The 19,536-nt window shown below is 35.9% G+C and overlaps 1 protein-coding gene across 12 annotated transcripts in view; it reads right to left on the bottom strand.

The window, feature by feature from the left end:
- POSTN (periostin) overlaps positions 1 to 16,778 on the bottom strand; it is a 35,116-nt gene extending 18,338 nt beyond the window's left edge. For 4 of the 12 annotated variants that reach the window (XM_066989670.1, XM_066989672.1, XM_066989675.1 and 1 more), the window contains exons 1-11: positions 16,532 to 16,776; positions 14,970 to 15,068; positions 8,915 to 8,979; positions 7,021 to 7,178; positions 6,250 to 6,414; positions 5,232 to 5,378; positions 3,588 to 3,729; positions 2,580 to 2,792; positions 2,278 to 2,412; positions 1,254 to 1,402; positions 595 to 731 (exon numbers count right to left, since the gene is read on the bottom strand). In XM_066989670.1, the coding sequence (XP_066845771.1) occupies positions 595 to 731; positions 1,254 to 1,402; positions 2,278 to 2,412; positions 2,580 to 2,792; positions 3,588 to 3,729; positions 5,232 to 5,378; positions 6,250 to 6,414; positions 7,021 to 7,178; positions 8,915 to 8,979; positions 14,970 to 15,068; positions 16,532 to 16,653 (1,532 nt within the window). In that variant the 5' untranslated portion in view covers positions 16,654 to 16,776. Of the gene's footprint in view, positions 1 to 594; positions 732 to 1,253; positions 1,403 to 2,277; positions 2,413 to 2,579; positions 2,793 to 3,587; positions 3,730 to 5,231; positions 5,379 to 6,249; positions 6,415 to 7,020; positions 7,179 to 8,914; positions 8,980 to 14,969; positions 15,069 to 16,531 lie in introns of all 12 variants that reach the window. The other 8 variants (XM_066989674.1, XM_066989673.1, XM_066989679.1 and 5 more) reach the window with 4 other exon arrangements.
- Positions 16,779 to 19,536: the final 2,758 nt, after the last annotated feature.

The following is a 19,536-nucleotide window of genomic DNA, read 5'->3' as shown; positions in this document are numbered from 1 at the left end:
TGTTCTGAAAGCACATCCATCTTCAAACACTCCTACAGTTTCCCAGAAATAAAGACAGTAGAGGAGATAAAATGAGAAAAATAAAGACTGTCTTAAGAGTAGCAGACTGAGAAAAAATGATTTGAAAAATAAAAAACATTGGCAGCCTGGATCATAGAAGAATTCATGGAATAAAAACCCTACAGATCAAAGAGATGAAGGGAGGATGACAATGGTAGTTGCTCTCTCTGGAGGACTGACATACTTGCAGGCAGGGGACAGAAGTACACACTGGGAATATAGTATATATACAGCCTGCGATCATGCTGCACTAATATGGAATTGTATTACTGGTTAATTAAACCTTCAGACTCTGACGCATTTATAGCTCTGGATGTGTCATCCAATACCTTGTTACCGCTTGCTCCTCTCTTGCCTATGTAGCAGTAAGGAACATTTATTTATTTATTTATTTATTTATTTTCTTGAGGAGGTAATAACCTCTTTCTTGCCCTTCTTGCATCCCAGAAATCCAACATGGTCCACAACTATTTCTCAGAGCAGCTGTGCTTTATATATAGTTACCATCTGTAGGAAAATCTCAGTGCTACTCACCTAAAACGTTTATCATTTCTCAGCATTTCGTGCAATGTTTTTTCTGCTGGCTTGATGATCTGTCTGAAGACGTGAATAAAACCATTCCTTCCTTCTTTACTTCCTCTGACCATGCATGAATTTTCAACACATACAGCCTGATTAAAAGAGAAATGAGACACCTAAGTGCATCTATTCACAGAATGATACACATTTAAACATATTTAATGAATGAAATGGATGTGTATTTCCCAACAGGCTCCTGAGTTTAAAAATAATATTTATCTGGATTTCTGACAGTCAAATTTTATGTTCTTGACAGGAAGTCTGGTATTGCTTGAGAAAACAAAAGTATCAAAATCTGGAGTAAGTTGGCAGGCTGCAAAGATTTCCAAACTTGATTTTCTGGTTTCCCTCTTTTTACTTAGTTCTAAAAACTAATTATATGAATTTATTATTAATTGAGTGACAAATCCGGAATCTTGTATTTTTTTGCCAACTGCAAATTTCCCATAACAAAGATTGGATTTTTTTTTTCTAACTTAAAAGCTTAAAGAGTTTTGCTTGACAGTGGTAATGCTAGATGTTGAAAGTTTCATTCAACCTTGTCTTTCATTCTTTCATACATCTTCATTTTCATAGTCAGAATACACATTGTTAAAAATGTCCCATTCACTTACTGTGCGATACACAAAGACTCTGAGCAGTTTTCCTCCAATTGTCTCCAGCTCTTGTCCATTGTATAGTTCATTGAGCCCAATTTTCACTTTTATAATGTGATTCTGCAGGATTGTTTTAAGAAGGCGCTGATCCATCTGTAAGGTGTCATCTACAATGACAATTAAATATTTATATATAGTTATTTATATAGTGAACTTTCATTCAAGTAAGGTTAACTGTGGATATCTGTATTAGAAGACCATGGAAATACTAGATATTTCATTGAAATGCTTGAATGACTTCCAATGACTTGGAAGGATCTATGTACAAAAAATCTATGTAACAAAAAATTAATTGTTAAACAGTTTCTGTAAATTGCCCTTTCTCAAATTTAGAAACAATCTTTTGACACAGCCCTGATTATTACTAGAAATAAAATGCCAGATGTGTGCCTGCTCCAACTTCTGAATTACTGCTGAAGCTTATTCTTTCTGAATGTGCACCTGAAATCCTTCCCAAATTTGCTACTGTGGGGGTGGTTAATACACAGATCGTTGAGGAGAGCAGGCTGTTCATGAGCTCATTCCTCCAGATATGCAGATATGTTCCAAGCATATTTGTATCAGTCTCTCTCTGCTTTAATGTACTAGAAAATACCAATATCCTTGTATAAAATTTGTGAGAATAACCAACTTGCGAATTTATGTAAGTAATGTAAAGATTAAGAGAACTGGCAATTCATTAGCACATTTCCTTTCCCACAGCCTGCCTGTGTGTATTTTGTATCTTGTTTTAGTGAGAATATTTCTGTCAACAAATGGTACCACTAAAAAAAATATCTGTGCAGTCTGATGATTGCATTTGTTTTGTCTTTCTACTTGGTGTGCATTTTGAAAGGATTAAATAACTCACTCTAACTCTCAATTACTCTTTTTCCTCAGGACTTAGAACAAGTACTGGGTATTATTTGGAAGACTGTCAGAGTAGCATATATTCTTCTTGTTTATTTTGATGTTCAGAGCATACTCTTTTAACTCTACTAACCTGAGAAAGCACCATTCAGAGGTGCCAGGAGAGTGTATTGGCCTTCTGGTCTTAGAGAAGATGCCAGTCCCAGCTGTGCCACCAGGTCTGTAAAAGTAGTCTGCTGGGCACCCCCAAGCTCAATGACCTGCTTGGCTGCAAATAAAGAAACAAGAAGTATTTTAACACACCTTTTATTTCTCTTCCTGATCTGGATTTTCCATGGTTTCATAATCTTATTAATGGCAATACACGTGAGGGAATCCAGGGGGGTTCACAGAAAACATCTTCAGTTTAAGAAGTTTGTCATGGACATTACTAACCAGAATCAGGAATTAGCACTTTATCAATGAGGTGGATAACGCCATTGCTTGTCACAATATCCTTGCGTTTCACCATCTTTACTCCATTCACAGTCAGAGTTTCACCATCACAGCCAACTTCAAGTGTGTTTCCTTCCAAGGTTTCATAGACAGCTCCACCCATTATGGCTTCAGAGCACTGAAGAGTATTTAAAATATGGAACTTCACAAGAGCTTTAGGGAAAAGATCAAAAATTTCATACATAGGTGTTTAGATACATATAGTCCATATACATATTATATATATAGTTCATATACAGGTTTTGTGGAACGTTAAACAACTGACGTAGTTAATGAAGTTAATTAGGTTCTTCAGAAAATCTTGTGATTTCCCTGGCATGTTCTCTCTTACTAGGTCCTCAACAGAAGGCACTATATTACAGTACTAATGCAGATATTACTTGCAAGGAAGTCAACAAGAATATTGCTTCAGTAACAAACAAGATGTTAAGTACTGAAATGTACTCATTCCCAGCAGAATTAATTTGGATGAAGGTTCATAATTTGAAATATTTACTGATGAGAAGAAAGATGGACGACTGGAAGCAGGAGTGGTTTGCATTTTTGTTTAAAATGAGATAATCTCAGACTCACTTATTCACAGTAAAGAAGCCTTCAATTTCTGAATGGTCTGTATGAAAAGGCTGCTCATGGAAAAGCTACGAATGAACCCCCAAATTCAGATAGCTCTTCATTTCTAGAGGCAGGAATCTCTATTAGAACTAGGGAGTTGAACATCAAAGTTCAGCTAGAGACATTAGAGTGCCTGTATTTTCAGTTTCCTTTAAAATGTTCTGGAAAGTAAATTTTCATTTAATTTGAATCATTAGGTAACTGACAAAGTCAGAAGAAATAACTCCTCCTCCTGTAAAAGTACAGGTGCTGAATTTCAGTGCTACAAGGATAATGTGGTTTCTACATCCTGATTTACTAACCTGTATTCTTCTTCTGCAAGAAAAGTTTACATACCTTCAGAGGCCACCTTGTCACCCATGATCCTCTCTAAGATTCCCCTTGGAAGACTCTCAAAAGCTTCATTAGTAGGAGCAAAGAGTGTGTAATGACCAGGCCTTCCAAGAGTATCCAAGACATCTGATGTAATTGCAGCAGCCTAAAAAATAAACTTGGTTATTAATGCTGGTTATTTAAAGCATTAGCTTAGCCATGTAGACACAGGAAAACAACAAAAAATGGACAAAAAGCTCACTCCTTTTATTCCCTAATTTAGAATTCTGAAGTAGTCAAATCTTGCTCTTTAAGAGTAATATTGAGTTTATACTGAAAACTACAGAGTTATTCATGAGAGCTCACAGGCAGCATTTCGCACAAAACTTCTCATGTGTTTTCACTTAGTACCTAGAGTTCTTTACTGTGACAATGAGAACAGTGTTATAGAAAGACGTGTTAAAAGTGAAATGACGAACATGAATAAAAAATAATTCTGTGGGAAAAAATGTACCTTGATATGATGAATTCCCTCCTTAAATTAGCACACACTAGCCAAATTCTGATAGAACTGACAACAGGGCACAAATTATTATTTCCTAAATTTTTAAATGAAAAATGTGAACATGTAGGTTTTGACACATTAGATTAATGCAATGGTCTATCAAAAAAATTAACTTCTACCTGGAATAATAAAAAGTGTGTTACAGTTGGAATAATAAAAAATTACACCTGGAATAATAAAAAAATGTGTTAAAGTTTTTTTTTCAAGCTGAGTTAGGCCAGTACGTAAGTAAGTAGAAAGTAATAGGTAAAATGTCATCTAGGATTAGGTGAAAAGGTCTTGCTTAGAGTTCATGGCAGTTAAACCCAAATAGAACATGTAGAAGAAAGAATGCAGAAGAAAATGTAGAAAAAAAAGTCTCTTTTTTTCAACTGAAGAGTAGACAAGACTTGTTTTAGCCCCAGTTTTTTAAAGGAATTAAATGTATATGGTTGCCTGGAAGTGCAATGGACTGGGTTTAGAGAATTCAGGCGGTCTTTTCCACCTTTATGCCTCTGCATTTAAAATAGTTTTGAATTTTAAGAGGAGATGAAGAAGGGAAGAGAACAAAAGCTATTTGCAAAACCATGACATATTTTGTTAAATGTGCAGCATGAAATCCTGTTATGCTAAGAAGACACATCTGGAAGAAGAATAAATTAGACACTTGGACAGAAAGTAAGCTGGTTCCTCCCTGCAAGAAAAATCCACGTTTTCCATGGTGCTCTGAAACTTGCTATGAGCAGATTCTGGAAAAAAAATTTACCATATTCTGTGATGCATTTCAAAATTATTCTTATTTACCTAGCACCAGACACTGTAACTTATGCTCATATGTTGCGTTACCTCACTACTTGAAGAAAGGGCACACTTTTTAGGTACAGTGACATGATCTGTCCTATTGATGAGGTACAAGATCCACAAAAGAACACAAGAGGACTCCTTACATAAAATACACTTTCTCTTTAAATAGCTAGCTTTGCAGTATTAGTAGGAATCCTTTATTTGATTTATTTCTCTCTCTCTGTTATTGAATACTCTTCTTACTTCCAGGCCTTCAACGCAAATAGAAAAAAAGAAGAAACTACAAGACCAGAAAAGTGTTTCTATTTTTGTCCACTTACTCTGAGAGACGAAAGATCATCCTCTACTTCAATGAAATCTTGAATGGTATTTCCAACAGGAGTCAGGACGCGGTCAATAACATGAACAACACCATTGGTAGCAATCTGGTTGCCATGGATGACCCTGGCACAGTTAACGGTAACAACCTATGTTTGAGGAATCAAGCAGTAGACGATTAAACATTCACTTGATCATACACTTGGAATCGGATTCTTACAGACTGGCCACACGTGTATTGTACATAATGTGTTCACTGAGTTCTTTCTGGTTTTATTTTAAATATCAAGTAAAACCTTGCAAGATTTAAGAGGCTGACTGAACTCTTCTAGAAAGCATTCAGCTAGCAGCAGATTAATGCAGGCTACATTGATTTCATATTCACGTTTTATTTGTCATTGCAATCCTTATTCTTCAGACTTGCTTTCTATATCTGGTTAATATGACGATTGTATTGGTTTTTACTGATGTAAATTGTAGTATAGCATAAACATTTCCATGCATTTTAAGAAAAGATGGGTAACATGACTGGGAGCTTTTTAACATTTATAAAAATGAAACTCTTTCTGGAAAGTAATGGATACCTGTACCATTACAATCTTAAATGCTTCTACCATGCAGTCCAATTCAAATAAAAGATCTGATTTAATTAAAGACCTGATTTAATGTTATTTTGTAAATAGATAAAGAGTACTATCAAATTTTGCCCTCAGATCTATGATGATGATATATTTTCACTATGAAAGGCTTTGTCTTCTATGGAGCAAGTTCATTCTCATTTGAACTTTGATTTTTAAACAGCAAACAGCACATATTTATTAATTCTTTCTTGGCGATTAGCCTGCACAGCAAACTGATTTTTTTCAAGAGACCATTTAATTATTTTTATTGGTGACAACTGACTTGCTAGATGCTAATCTTTCCAAAACCAATATTCTTAGCTATAGAAGAAAATAAAGGAACAAACAATGGCTAAAATTGAATTATTATATTATAGAAAACTTATGTAAAGAGACTTACCCCATTAGGATAATGGTTAATAAGCAATTTCTGGCCATTATACATGGACACTAATGTCATGCCATTCTTAAGATCTTTTGTCAACATGCGCTTGTTTACCATATGGTGGTGGAGAGCATTATATAATTCAATATTTACATTGTCAACCAAATTCCTGTGAATTTCCTGAAGAAGAAATGATTTTAATTAATTAGATTTTTCAAGAGCATTCTTCCACTCAGAAAGATGTACATATTGCTTTACCTTAACATATACTTTCAATATAGTTGACAGATAATTCCTATATGACTTCAATATCTGTCAGTCTGGCTCTGTTTAGATAATGCTTTGGTCTGACTTGCTCACAAATGGAAGACAAGAGGTCTCATCAAAGAGAAGTCATTGAAGGTATTTTGGCTCAATGTTTATTTTAACTAAAAGCATTACTAAAAGGAGGACACCTGAGTCACTGTCAAACCATGACTGTACTCTACATTATGTACTTGCTGGAATTCCTGTTGTTTTCCTCAAAACTATGCTAACACTAACAAGATTAAAATTTGACATGCAAGTGCTTAAATAAGAACTGCTTACTGTTGACTAGTGTTACTGAAAATAAACTCAGATGTTCTAGCTTCAGTAATGCACATTACATGTACATTTCTGTATTATAACTATTGTCCATTTATATCTAAAATCTCATTATCATTTCCAGTCTAGTTTATTGCATCTAAAACATTACCTGAAAAAAAATAATACTTAAAACACATGCTCAAACACACACACACTTACTGAACTTAATTGCTCCCATGCTTCATTGCTTGGTGCAAAGAAAGTGAATGAACCTCGTCCCTCAATCTCTTCTCTCAGTTTTGACATGTCAGAATACTGCTGAGTGGAGGTAGCTCCCACAATACCAAGTGTACCATATACATGATCAATAGGAGCAACTAAAACAGAAATTAACAAAAATACTGTAAATTCTTCAGTCAGTTTCTCATGACCAAGTCTAATTTACTTCTTTTGTTTGGACAATGGTATTGACTTTATGAAACTGTTTAAATCAATATTAAAACATGCTTGTATTAAAATTCCATTATCAATGTAATCCAAATCCATCCAAACACATCTGCTTGTTATTTATTTTCTGGTTTGCATAATGAGCTGAAAAATTAGATCAAACAAAACCAAATATTGTTATGTTTTCTTTAGAAAAGATGTCTTGTTTGCGCTAAGCTTAACCTGAAGTGGGAACCTATCCATTTGGGACCTTTGAGAAAGGACATGAGTCAATTCTATCTACAGTCACAAAAATTGCAATGGAGTGGGCATGGTGAAACAGAATTCTTTTTGTGAGGCCTCCTCCAGTGTTGGGCTTGCGCAGATATTGATTCAGCCAGAGGGTAATAATGGTCATAGACTCACAGTTAAACCACTGCCACATGAGAATAGGATGCATATCTCCTAATTCTATGCATCTACAAGTCAGGCATTGATGTGTGAGCTAGTTGTCCCTGGCTGTTTTTACAGTTGTGGAGAGGAACAGGCAACTTTAGAGTATGACCAACCTCTTTCCAATGTAAACATCTGAAGTGACATGAATTCGTCTAAACAAGATGAACTCTGCCTTAGATATGCCTTACTTTATTAGTTAATGTAAAAAGAGCAGCACAGATATAGTGTTCTAAAGCATGCCATTTCAAATTATTCTTTCCTGTTGCAATTAACTTTATTTATGCAAAATAGATCACCAAAACCAGGAGAAATTAAGATTTCCTGTCTTCATTTTCACCCCTTCTTAGTTTATTTAAAGTCTATAACACACTTTTAGTTAACAAGATTCAAGTGTTCTCAGGCAAAGAAATAAACAGAATTTAGATAAGCCACATTTCATGTCCTAGGTTTTTGACCTCACTGGTATGCTTTAGGTTACTCTGGAGTGGGAGGGGAATAGGAATAAAAATTCACCTTCAGTAGCTTTGGGAACTGAGGAGTCTACCTCTTTTTTCCAACCCAGCAGCTAGAAGCAGCCTTGGAATTCAACTTAAACTGCACGACCACATTCAATGGAGGCTCATTTTTAACTGTATTGACAGTATGCAAATGAGCCTTTGTATTCTTAGGCAATATGATAGAATCATAGAATCATTAAGGTTGGAAAAGACCTCCAAGATCATCTGGTCCAACCATCCCCCTACCACCAATGTCACCCACTAAACCATGTCCCTAAGCACCAGGTCCAACCTTTCCTTGAACACCCCCAGGGACGGTGACGCCACCACCTCCCTGGGCAACCAATTCTAATGCCTGATTACTCTTTCTGAGAAGAAATGTCTCCTCATTTCCAACCTGAACCTCCCCTGGAGCAACTTAAGATCATTCCCCCTAGTCCTATCACTAGCTACCTGCGAGAAGAGGCCAACCCCCAGCTCCCCACACCTTCCTTTCAGGTAGCTGCAGAGAGCAATAAGGTCTCCTCTGAGCATCCTCTTCCCCAGACTAAACAACCCCAGTTTCCTCAGCTGCTCCTCATAGGACCTGTGCTCCAGGCCCTTCACCAGATTTGTAGCCCTTCTCTGGACATGTTCCAGGGCCTCGATGTCCTTCTTGTACTGAGGGGCCCAAAGTCTCCTGTGTTGTAAGGATTCTCATATACTGATTCATCCATATGCAAATTAGCCTGTACCTGCAGGACATCCTCTCATACCATCCATCTTCATATATCCAGGACAGCACTCGTATAAGACAGTTCTGTGGAATATAAATGAAAAACATAATTAAGTAACATACAGGACAATTGTATACAGATTTTAGCTTATAGCCTCATTTTTTATTTTTAATTATTAATTTTGCATAGCTAAGTATACACTCTTGATATTCATGGCCTTTTTATCATTTGACCTATTCTGTGTACATTACAAATTAGTTGTTTTAGTAAATGCAGAGCTTTTGAATTTACAATATGACTGCAGTCATTAACTGAAAGGAGGGAACATGGCAGGGAATGTGGATATCATGCAGAGTTATGAAAAGATAATGTAAATAGAATAGCAGCTGAAGAAAATTAATTTGATGGGTCTATTTTGAAAAGATTAGATGGGACTGAGGAAAAACAAAAAAAAAGATAGCAGGGACAGTGAGAGGAACTGTTATAAGCAGGGTTGTAAAAGGAAATAAAAAAATTAAGCTGAAAATAAATTTAAATGACAAAACTATGTGAGGTAACCTGCATACTGGATATAGGAACTTAAAGGGTAGTGAAGAAGAAGGTTCTGTGGATTGTATGGTGAAAGAAAGTGGGATGGCAGAGCTCCAGTGTATCAAAGAGGACTTTGAAGAATCTCAGGAATGAGGGAGAGAACTAATTAAGAACAGATATAAAGCAGGTCATAGAAAATAAAATGACTAAAGACAGGATAGGTGGACTTGAGGGAAAGTTCCCTTGTAAATGTATTAAGGATGAAAACCAGATTGTAACAAACCATGAACAGAGTTAAAAGAGCATGCCATCACAGTATACTTAAAATTTATCAATAGAACAGACTAAGAACTTTTATATAATGATATCAATAAAATATTCCCATTTTTGAGCATGTATAAGCTACACAGAGCAGCAAACCAGGGCTAACTGATAAGTCTGTAGTTTAACATTCAACTTAGCTCTGAAGTCAATCGGATATAATGTCTTCTTAATTAATATGACAGAAACAAAAGCTCTACCATAGACTTGCTTGAAAATTCTCTCATAAGAAAGTGCAACTTCACTAAATTTAACAGAGTTATCACTGAGTTGATTTTGGCCATTACAGGCAGGGAATATCAAAAAATTATATCAGGTCTAAATTATGTAGACCTTATCAAGGTCTAAAGCATATTTTAAACTTCCTGACTTTACATTTCAGATACTTCTTTTCAAACTATGGTACACTGTGAATGACAAGGAAAATTTGCCATCATGGTTTTACATAATAGTCTTATTTTTATATGTGTGGCTTATGTTGGCAGTGTTAAAAGAGTTCTCAACAGTAATTCCTTGAAGACTTTTGCTGAGTCTTTACCACTGCATTCCAATTTTTAAATTGATGACTCTTCAGTGGCAGTTGAATAGGCTTCTCTCATTTTTCATAAGCTAAATCTGACAAACATTAACCACAAACTCATTAAACTGAACAGCTTACTCAAATGAAAAGTTGGACTTAAGAACTTCACTATCTAAACTACTTGAAGAGATTTAAAAAATGAATGCAGACTCGAAGAGCAATAGCATTACAGAGCATTATTTTAAAAGTCAAGTTTGGAATTCCATGATTTACTGTGGTTTGATAGAGCTGTTAAAGAATAAAGATCAGAAAACAACAACAACCAAACAAGCCCTATCATTTTCATTCTGTCATAAACACATATGCACATGACATTTTCACATTTCTGGCATGTTCATCTCTTCAGCAGACAAGCCATATATTGAAAGTATTTCTACAGTTCTTAGTATGTTTCTTTCTGTAGGGCAATTCACTGAATGACTATTTCCTAGGAATACAAGATGAAGAGAATTTAAGCTACAGATTTACTAATTAACAAGGAAATTAACCTTATACCCTTCCTCCTAGTTGCATCTCTGTCAGAAGCTAATAAAACAAGTCACCTGACTTCCTCAACAGGAGTCAGGATGTTTGTCCAACTGTGTGAATTGCTTTGTCATCAGAAAGTTTTTCTTTTCCACTGAATAGAAAATATCTCTACCTCACCCTTTGAGCAGCTATAAGAGACTACAGTCTTCATTAGCTTTTGGAGAAGCAAAATGAGTTGTAAGTATAGCATAAGACATGGAAAGTTTTCTCCTCTTAACATACACAACAATTAATGAAGGGCAGAAAATTGCCTGAAGAAAGATATTTCTTGACTCAAGCATTACAAGATCAGTGCCTTATTTACCATGTAGCTTGTTATACAACCAAGGCTTTTTTCAGTCATCAAGGGTTACTGTAAATTCCTACTAATCACTATTGATATTCCCTTATGGCTGACAGCAGTTAGAAAGTTGATGTATCAGATGTGCTCAAAATATAGTGAGGAAGATGGAACGGAAAAAGAGGGGTCCATAAAGAGAATTCCAAGGTAACATCAGAACAAGATATAACAATGCAAGATGCATTTCTTCAGCATCACTCATATACACAGTACACATGAGAAGTGCCATCTCACACTGTAAGTCATCCTCATCTGTATCACCCTACTAGCTCAGTATAAGATGGTGTCCAAGTGAATAAAGTAATTTTTGCTGTTGTTGCTTTTGTATTTTTTACTACTAACCTGTTCCTACCTCATCCAAGGGAATATATTCCGAAGGAAGAAAAGACAGAGCTAGACTATTTTATGCCCTTGTTATTCTTGGTTAACAGAGCAGTTTTCAGCTTATTCAGATGAGTTCTGTGACTCATCCCTTTCTACTCCTTGCTGGCATGGAGATAAAATACTGTATAAAAACAGTGGAAAGCTTTCTGGTCCAACAGATTTTGTTTTTAGCAAATCTTTAAGTTGTATCCCTATTGGAAATTTACAGCAGTTGACAGGAAATGTAAATGTAAAAAGCTTTCTTAAATTAACATTTTATAGATCATATATACATTCATGAATGGCTTGTTAACATAGAGATATCAGAGATATTAACTTGAGAAGAGCCATTGTCCTTTGGATTACTGTTCTTACTAAAGTAACACCTTTAGTCACATCTCCATCTATGCTTTGAGAACAGAATATAAAAATCCAATTAAGTAAGAGCTAAGACTAAATTATAACAGGTGCTCTATTACAGCCACACACACACACACAAAAGCCCAGTTCTACCTATGACTCAATTTAGTTCCACACACACTGTTTTCCCGTTCTAGCCTTCCTCTCTGAGTACTTATACAATGGTAGGAGTGTTAAAAGAGGATGGAGATACTGCTGCTCAGTGTCTGCCACTGGTCGGCTGCAGAAGGTTTCCTGCTTAGGGCCTTACGCTGGCTCTGTAAAATGTTTTTCAGCTTATGTTCCTCTAAATTCTTGTCAGAGAATAGAACAAAGTCATATGAGTCCAAACTGTCTATTGCTTCAAATTACTTTTCCTAACCCATTAAGGTGTATCTCACTACACAAATCATTTTACTTCTGGAGCTTAGTAAAGTAATGAGTTCCTTCTCAGATTTGTGCTGAGAGCAAACTTTTCCTCCTGGGAAGACACAACATCTATCTAGGAATAAAACCACAGGAGTAAGTTGGTTTCCAAAACTGACTTTGAGAATATCCAAATTTCAGTCTAAGTCATTTTCAGGAAATATCCTTCTTCCTCATGTGCCTGTAGTGGAATAGCATGTAACGTCAAACAAATCAGTGGTATGGCAGACTTTTCTCAAAAGGTGAAATACTTTGGATGACTTGCAGCATGTCCACTGAGGAAGTAAGGAAGTCAGTATTATAATGCCACCTGGAGGAGAAGATTCTGATAAAGATTATAAATCTATATATCTATCTGAAAGAACTGAAGGCAGAGATGGGGCAAATGACCACACACACTCTAGATTGACTGGAAATTGTTCATTGTTACAATTTTTAATTACTCAAACTTTCTGGATAATTTTTATGAAAAATGGATTCTACCCTGTCTGGAACTGCTAAGAAAAACAAAGCTAAATTCAAAATAGGAGAGACTGGTCAGGGTTCTAGACAGTAAATCATATTTCAGAGGAAATTCTGAAGATTTAAAATAATCAGATTGCTTCTCTTCAAAGGAAGTTTGTTATGATTTGTGCTACTACCACTCTAGCTTAATGCTGTTACTTTCTTTCATATCCTTAAGGAAATAAGTAATTAGCAATCCAATAAAGTTTACAATAGCAGAAAGCTTAGGGTGACAGCTTGGTCCATGAAAATCATCTTTTCCTCAGTTCAGGTAGGGCCATGGTATCATACTTCATGTGTAGACTTCAAAGCCGTGTCAGTACTTGAAAGGCAAGTCTGTGGTGGAATTTATGCCTCATTGTATTGTAAACGTAACTAAATTCCATTAATCCATGTTACACGGGCAGAGAAATAAACACATTTTCTCAGAAAGACAATGGGAGAAAACTTCCTCCTCCTCCATCTTTCTTCAGTCTTTTCCCTAAGGGTCCTTTCCAACACTCTGTTATGACCTGTAGTGTCTTTCGGGAATCTCAAAAATGCAAAGCCTCTGACACCTAACAGGAGTACTAGAAATCACAATATAAGTGCATTTCAGGCCTCTGCCTAACTACTGTCTACAAATTCAAGTCTGATTTGAACAGTGAAAAAATCATTAGTGGAGGTATTTCACTCACGTGGACAATCATGGAGTTGTAATCAGTTTTACATTAAAACGTATAGGGATCATGCTCAAGAACTATGAATATGATTGTTTTATAAAGGGAGACATCTTTGGCTTATGTGATCAATACTGTTAATCATTATTTTTCTTCCACATTAACCTCCGTTAAGGAATCCTTTGGCCTGGAAACAAAGAATCTTTGTTTCACTTTTCATTAACATCTGAAACAGTGATTGAGGTTATTTAGGTACGTTTTAAACATCTATCTTACTTTAGATGGAGTTAAGTTCCTCATGCATGTAATATGCACCTTGTATCAATGTAACTTAGTATCTATGTCTTAGGGCACATAATCACTGAGTGCCTATTAAAATTGTGTACTTGAACATTACACAGATACGTGGAAGATTTCTTATGGGCTTTCAAAATGAGACTCTTGATATCCTATCACAGAGTTGCAAATGAAGCCTAGACTCCCTGTTCTCTTGAGCTGTCCTGAAAATGTCACCCCAAACCTATCTGGACCCTGTAAGAGAATAACGGCAAAGTAGAAACAATAACTTCCTTTGACAACTGCTGTGAAAGTTATCCAAGTAATTGCGTAACAGCAAGAGAAAATGTAGTACACTGGAAAAACATTAGTTTAATGCATTGGGTAAACAATGTCAGTTGCTGTTAAATTAACTCAATTTTAAACATGACAAGTGGGGCAGACCAAGTTCTGGATTGGAGTTTTTTTGTGTGTTCTTACTCTGAAACCACTCTGTGGTTGATGCAGAGGCAGTGACCAATACTACTGACTTTTTTTCCACATGAAAAGGCAATGGCTTGCATTATCAGAAAAACTAAAAATTGAAATTTATACACAGATTCCAAAAGAACGTCAAACTCACCCAGACTTATTTTGTGTCCTCAAGTATATATATATATATATATATATATGCATATATATATACTTTTTTTGTTTCTTTGTGGAAAGATGTGGTCTAAGCACTCAACTCTGCTGGATAGTGCTGAGTTCTTTCCACAACTGGCTTCTTAGATCCCTCTGTGTTTTTGGGTAGGACACTTAACCTCTCCTCTCCTCGTGTTTAAAAGAGAGCTACAAAAACTTAACTTAAAGAACTATTCGTGAAACTAATGATTTGAAGCCCACTGAATTTAAAAAGTGCTACGTACCATGCTGTCATTTTCATACCTTTTGTGGTTATTTTTGGCAGCAATCATTGAATCAGTTATTCGAGTGGATTTAGAGGTGGTTTTAGGGAAAGGGATGCTGTAACACTGTAAAATTATGAAGTTAATTATTCCTGCCTCTGCTTTTGAAACAAGTATTTTGTTTGCACTGAGAAAATAAGAACTTTCTAATAGTACATTATCCCATCTCAATGAATGTTTGGAAACAGCAGATACTTACGCTTTCTTTCCACAGATGGCTCCCTGGTACCAGTTTCTGCAGGTGCTGAAGTATTTCTTTTTGGTTCCCATAACTTGCTGAAGGGCACAGACATTGGGGCTGTGGGTGGGAGTGAGAAACATTTTAAAAAGGGATTTTTGTTCATCTTTGGGAAAGCATTATATAAAATAGCAGTAAACACAGTTCCTACTGAGCAAGAGTAAGGAAGCAACATCTGGGTTCAGTTGCCAGGGCAGGTGTGCATTGAAGCAACCACAGTGAAAACTCCTGGGACTACCCAGCTGGGTTCCTTGGCAAGCCCACCCTCCTGGTAGAGACAGATGATCCCCCTCTGCTCTGTCCTGACCCTCTGTCTCAATATGCCTTACATTTCTTCCTTCCTCCTGGGAAGTGAATTAATTACAGGCCGCTAGGGACTGAGCTGTGAATACCATCAAGCTCTTTTTAATAAAGTTTTTTTCTTGCACACATCTGTGCAGCTGAAGGTCATGGGGAGGTGGTGAAGAAAAGTGACTGGGTCTTCATGTAAAAGGGAACCCTGTCTTCTGTAAATCAATCAGTTATTTTGATTACAAACCTTTTGGAGTACCACAAGCACCTAAGTAAACATTCTGGGAATTACTGGGGACCAAAGGGTAATTGGCATGTAAATAAAAGGAGTCACAGATTTCAAACAAGGAAAACTTTTTCTTAGCATGGTGGTGTAGAGGAATTTCTTAAGAGCAAATTCCATGGAGCAAAGGTGTTTTGTCACTAATTCATATACTTTTGCAGTACAGAAGTTCATCAGTTCAAAAGCTAAAACACATGCTTTACAACAATGCGAAGCTAGACAACTCTTTCTATTTAAAACATACACACACACACGAGAGAGAGAGAGAGAATTCAATAAGGACAGGATTGTGAACAATTCTTTTCACAGAATGTTTTTTTTTTTTTTACTTAAAAGACTGAAAGAAAATACGTTTAGACACATGCGTTTCCCTGACACCAGCTGTTCAAATTAGTTCCATGTCTCTGAGCAGACTGGCTTGTAAGCATTGTCTTTTGGGCACCCTGCTGAGCAGCTTGCTGCATTACTCTAGCAGGAACAGAAGTTTTACAAAGGACTCCTAGTGTATTTTCCCGTGTCAGAAAGCAGAGCTCATGATTTTCATTAGGACAGAATAAAGGGAGTAAATGTTGTGGAATAGGTGTCAATTCTATCCAAATATTTTAAAATGTATATTAAACACACCCCATGTCTCATTATATTAATCATTAACTGTAATTGACTTAAATGATTTTAAAATGTATGTTTTATTCATCATAAGTGGGAATTTTATTTTTTTTACAGGTTTTAAGAAGTTTAACATTAATTTGACTCCTTTTGAAACTCCTCAGGAAACTTTTAATTTAGGAGCAGTTTTTATAAAATTAATTTATAAAGAAAGTTATTCTTGAATGACAGTAAGAATTCATAGTGAAAGAAAAAAAACACATTTAATATAATGTGAGAAGAAAGGAGAGAATAGCTATTAAGAAACTCACATTTAAAATGCAAATGAACACAATGTACTTACCCTTGGTCGCGTGCCCTTATTCGACTATGAGTTAAAATCTTGTCATAGTGAGCAGATGCAGATGCTTGTTCAAAAGACGTCAAGAAAATAGTAGAAAAGGTGAATAAGAAAAAGATCTTCATCTTTAGTCCTCTGTTGCTTCTGACAAGTCTAGAAGAGAGAACTGGCAAAGGGTCTGGAGAGCTGACAATTTATATACATGCTGGAAGGTGGTGGGAGGGAACTACAGGATCAACCTGAAACTTCGTACCACCCTCCTTAGAGCAGCTGCTTTGGCTGCCAGCTTCAGTAACCTAAATTAATACCATACATTAGCCTTATAAACTGTTCTTTTTTTATCCCTGCTTGACTAATTTCTTCCTCATTACAGAAGGCTTAGCATTTTATTCTGCTGACACAACAGCAGAAAAAGTTTGGGAAGTTTAGACTTTGACTTATGATTTGGTATTTTTAGCACTGAAGCATCCAGAAGTCAGGATCATTATGTGTGGCTTTGTTCAAACCCAGAGGAAGTTTCTTCCCATAATAACTCCATTGCTTTCCTTTGTTTTCCATGTCCTCATGGTTATCAACTCTGAGTTGTTTAACTAGTGAAGTTGGTGGAAGTTCCAAACAATAATCTCCTGTCAATAATCTGGAACAGCTTTTATTGTCTTCAGGAAAAGAAGGCTGTATTAACATACATTCTGATTATGAAGCAGTTGCACTAATAGTTTAAATATGTATTTTAATTCTAATAATAACGTACTATTGCATAATGCTTTTATTTAGAGCTTTATGTAGTCATACAAAAATCACCAAGTAGCTGGAAATTTTAATATATACCTACTTATACCCATTAGTTGGTTGTTGGGAGCCTCTCATGAAGCAAATAGAAAATATAATTCTGAGCTGCAAATGTGGGAACTGAGGCAGAAAAGTGAAGAGACAGTCTTAATGCTCCAGGGACAGTCAGTGTTTGAACTGCAATCCAGGAGTTTGCAATGTTCACGTCAAGGAAAAAAATCTGCCATTTGCATAAAAGTGTTCTCATATGAATACAATTTCAAGGTATAGTCTGTAGATCATTTCAGATCTTTGTGAAAATATATTAGCTTTCATGACAGTACTTTGCTGTAGATTATTCCTCCAAAACAGGGAGAGTGGTTATGTGAATATGGGAATGGATGTGGAAATGGATGGAGTATTGGACTGACACACCTGGGATCAACCTCTTATTACAGAACAGAGAAAAATGGGACAACGAACAGTGGTCAGAGACACTGGCTATTTCCTATGTATCATTATAGGTGAGGATTATAACTAGGCATAGGTATATAAGCATTTAGTGATTAAGGAAATATATTACATGACCATGGCACTTCGTTGTTTCTAAGGTTAAGAACGTGGACATTTGGTTAAAAGGTAGAAAGACTTCTTTTTTTTGTACTGCAGCCTGTATAATCCTACCTACAAATGACTCAAGATAGTTGATGGCTGCATGTGAATTCAGGAAAACTCCTTGCCTGGAATCGTCACCTTCAGATAGCTCATGGAGGTGATGGGTCAGCTATATGGCGTAGTATTACAAGTTGTAGGAGAATGTCACTGCTGTGCTCCTTCTAATCGTCTCAAAGCTTTTTACCTCTTTCTGGTCTTTGCAGAAAAATACTGCAGGAAATACCACCCCTTAGATACCTAGCTATGACATTCAGAGTTACTAATTGGTCTCAGTTGATTACCCTTTGCAGTTCTCATTCTACAGATGAAAAAATTAGAAGATAAACTGAAGTTACCATTAAAATAACTTTGATAAACTTGAGAAAGTCACAGCACTGTCACAGTAACCTGTCTTCTCAACAGTATCACCTTCTTGAGTCTCCAACCTCTCAGCATAGCTCATGTCCTTCTCTTCCACATTTTAACCATGTAGCATCAAAAAATGAGTAAAAATTAATGCTGCTACACACACTGAGCTCCTGTCACTTACAAAGCTATGCACTGCAGTTAATGAAGGAGCAACATTAACAGGGCAAGTATTTCCGTATTTTTCCAGCTTTCTGATTAGTGAATCAGTTCCATATCAAAGAGAACCCCATTTGTTAATGTAGTTATCTCCTGAGGGTTGGAGTGAGTGCTGAGATAGAGAAGGCTTTAATTCTTACACTGGTAGTTCTTATGAATAGCATCTTCCCTGTCACTGCTTGTTTTTGGTCATGGTAGGAACTAGGCATAATGGCAACAAATAATAATCCTAAAACCATTCAGGTTTCTAATTCCATATAAGCAATGAACATTAATGTTAAAAAACTAGCATTTCCACTTCAGACGTATATAAAAAAAATAATCTGAAGTATTGCTACATGTCAAACTTAGTGTCAGATATGGTGGCAGAGGTGCTAGGACAGCACAGAAAATGATGTTAAAGAAATATGCAAATACTAAATAATCAGATTAAAGAATAATTGACATTAAACCTTGTAGAAAACTTAGTGACTACATTATATTTAATGATGCAAATGTTACTGTAAATACTGACATAAAGTTCAAGGAAATAAAATAGCATGAAGAAAAATAATGATCATAAGTTTGACTTTCTGAAAAACCTCTAAACTATTGAATAACTTGCTTTGGTGAGTGATGTAAAAAACGCAGAGACCAGAATGGACAAAGCTTATCTTTGTCTATTTTGAAAATCTTCAAATGATGGAAACTGCACCAAATTATCATTTAAAAACTTATGGAAGAAAACAAGCATCAAGAAGAAAAAAACAGGCCAACTACATGAATGCTATTCCACATTTATGTTTACATTTGCCTGGATATAAAAACAAATAATGAAGCCAGGCCCCCTTATTTATTTATATTTTGCCTGGGAGATAATGGCTTGCTGAATAGCACACCAGAGTTACAATTTTCTAATTTTCAAGCTAACATACTGTTTAGGTTTATCCACAGTTTTTTCACCTTTGATCATTAGTATTTAATTTTAGTCTTTATTTAGTAAGGTGGCTATCCCACAAAGT

Source organism: Anser cygnoides, chromosome 1 (assembly GCF_040182565.1).
Source record: "Anser cygnoides isolate HZ-2024a breed goose chromosome 1, Taihu_goose_T2T_genome, whole genome shotgun sequence".
In the NCBI taxonomy this organism is placed as follows: Eukaryota; Metazoa; Chordata; class Aves; order Anseriformes; family Anatidae; genus Anser; species Anser cygnoides.
The sequence above is the reverse complement of the archived record's forward strand: the minus strand, read 5'-3'. Positions and strand labels throughout refer to the sequence as shown.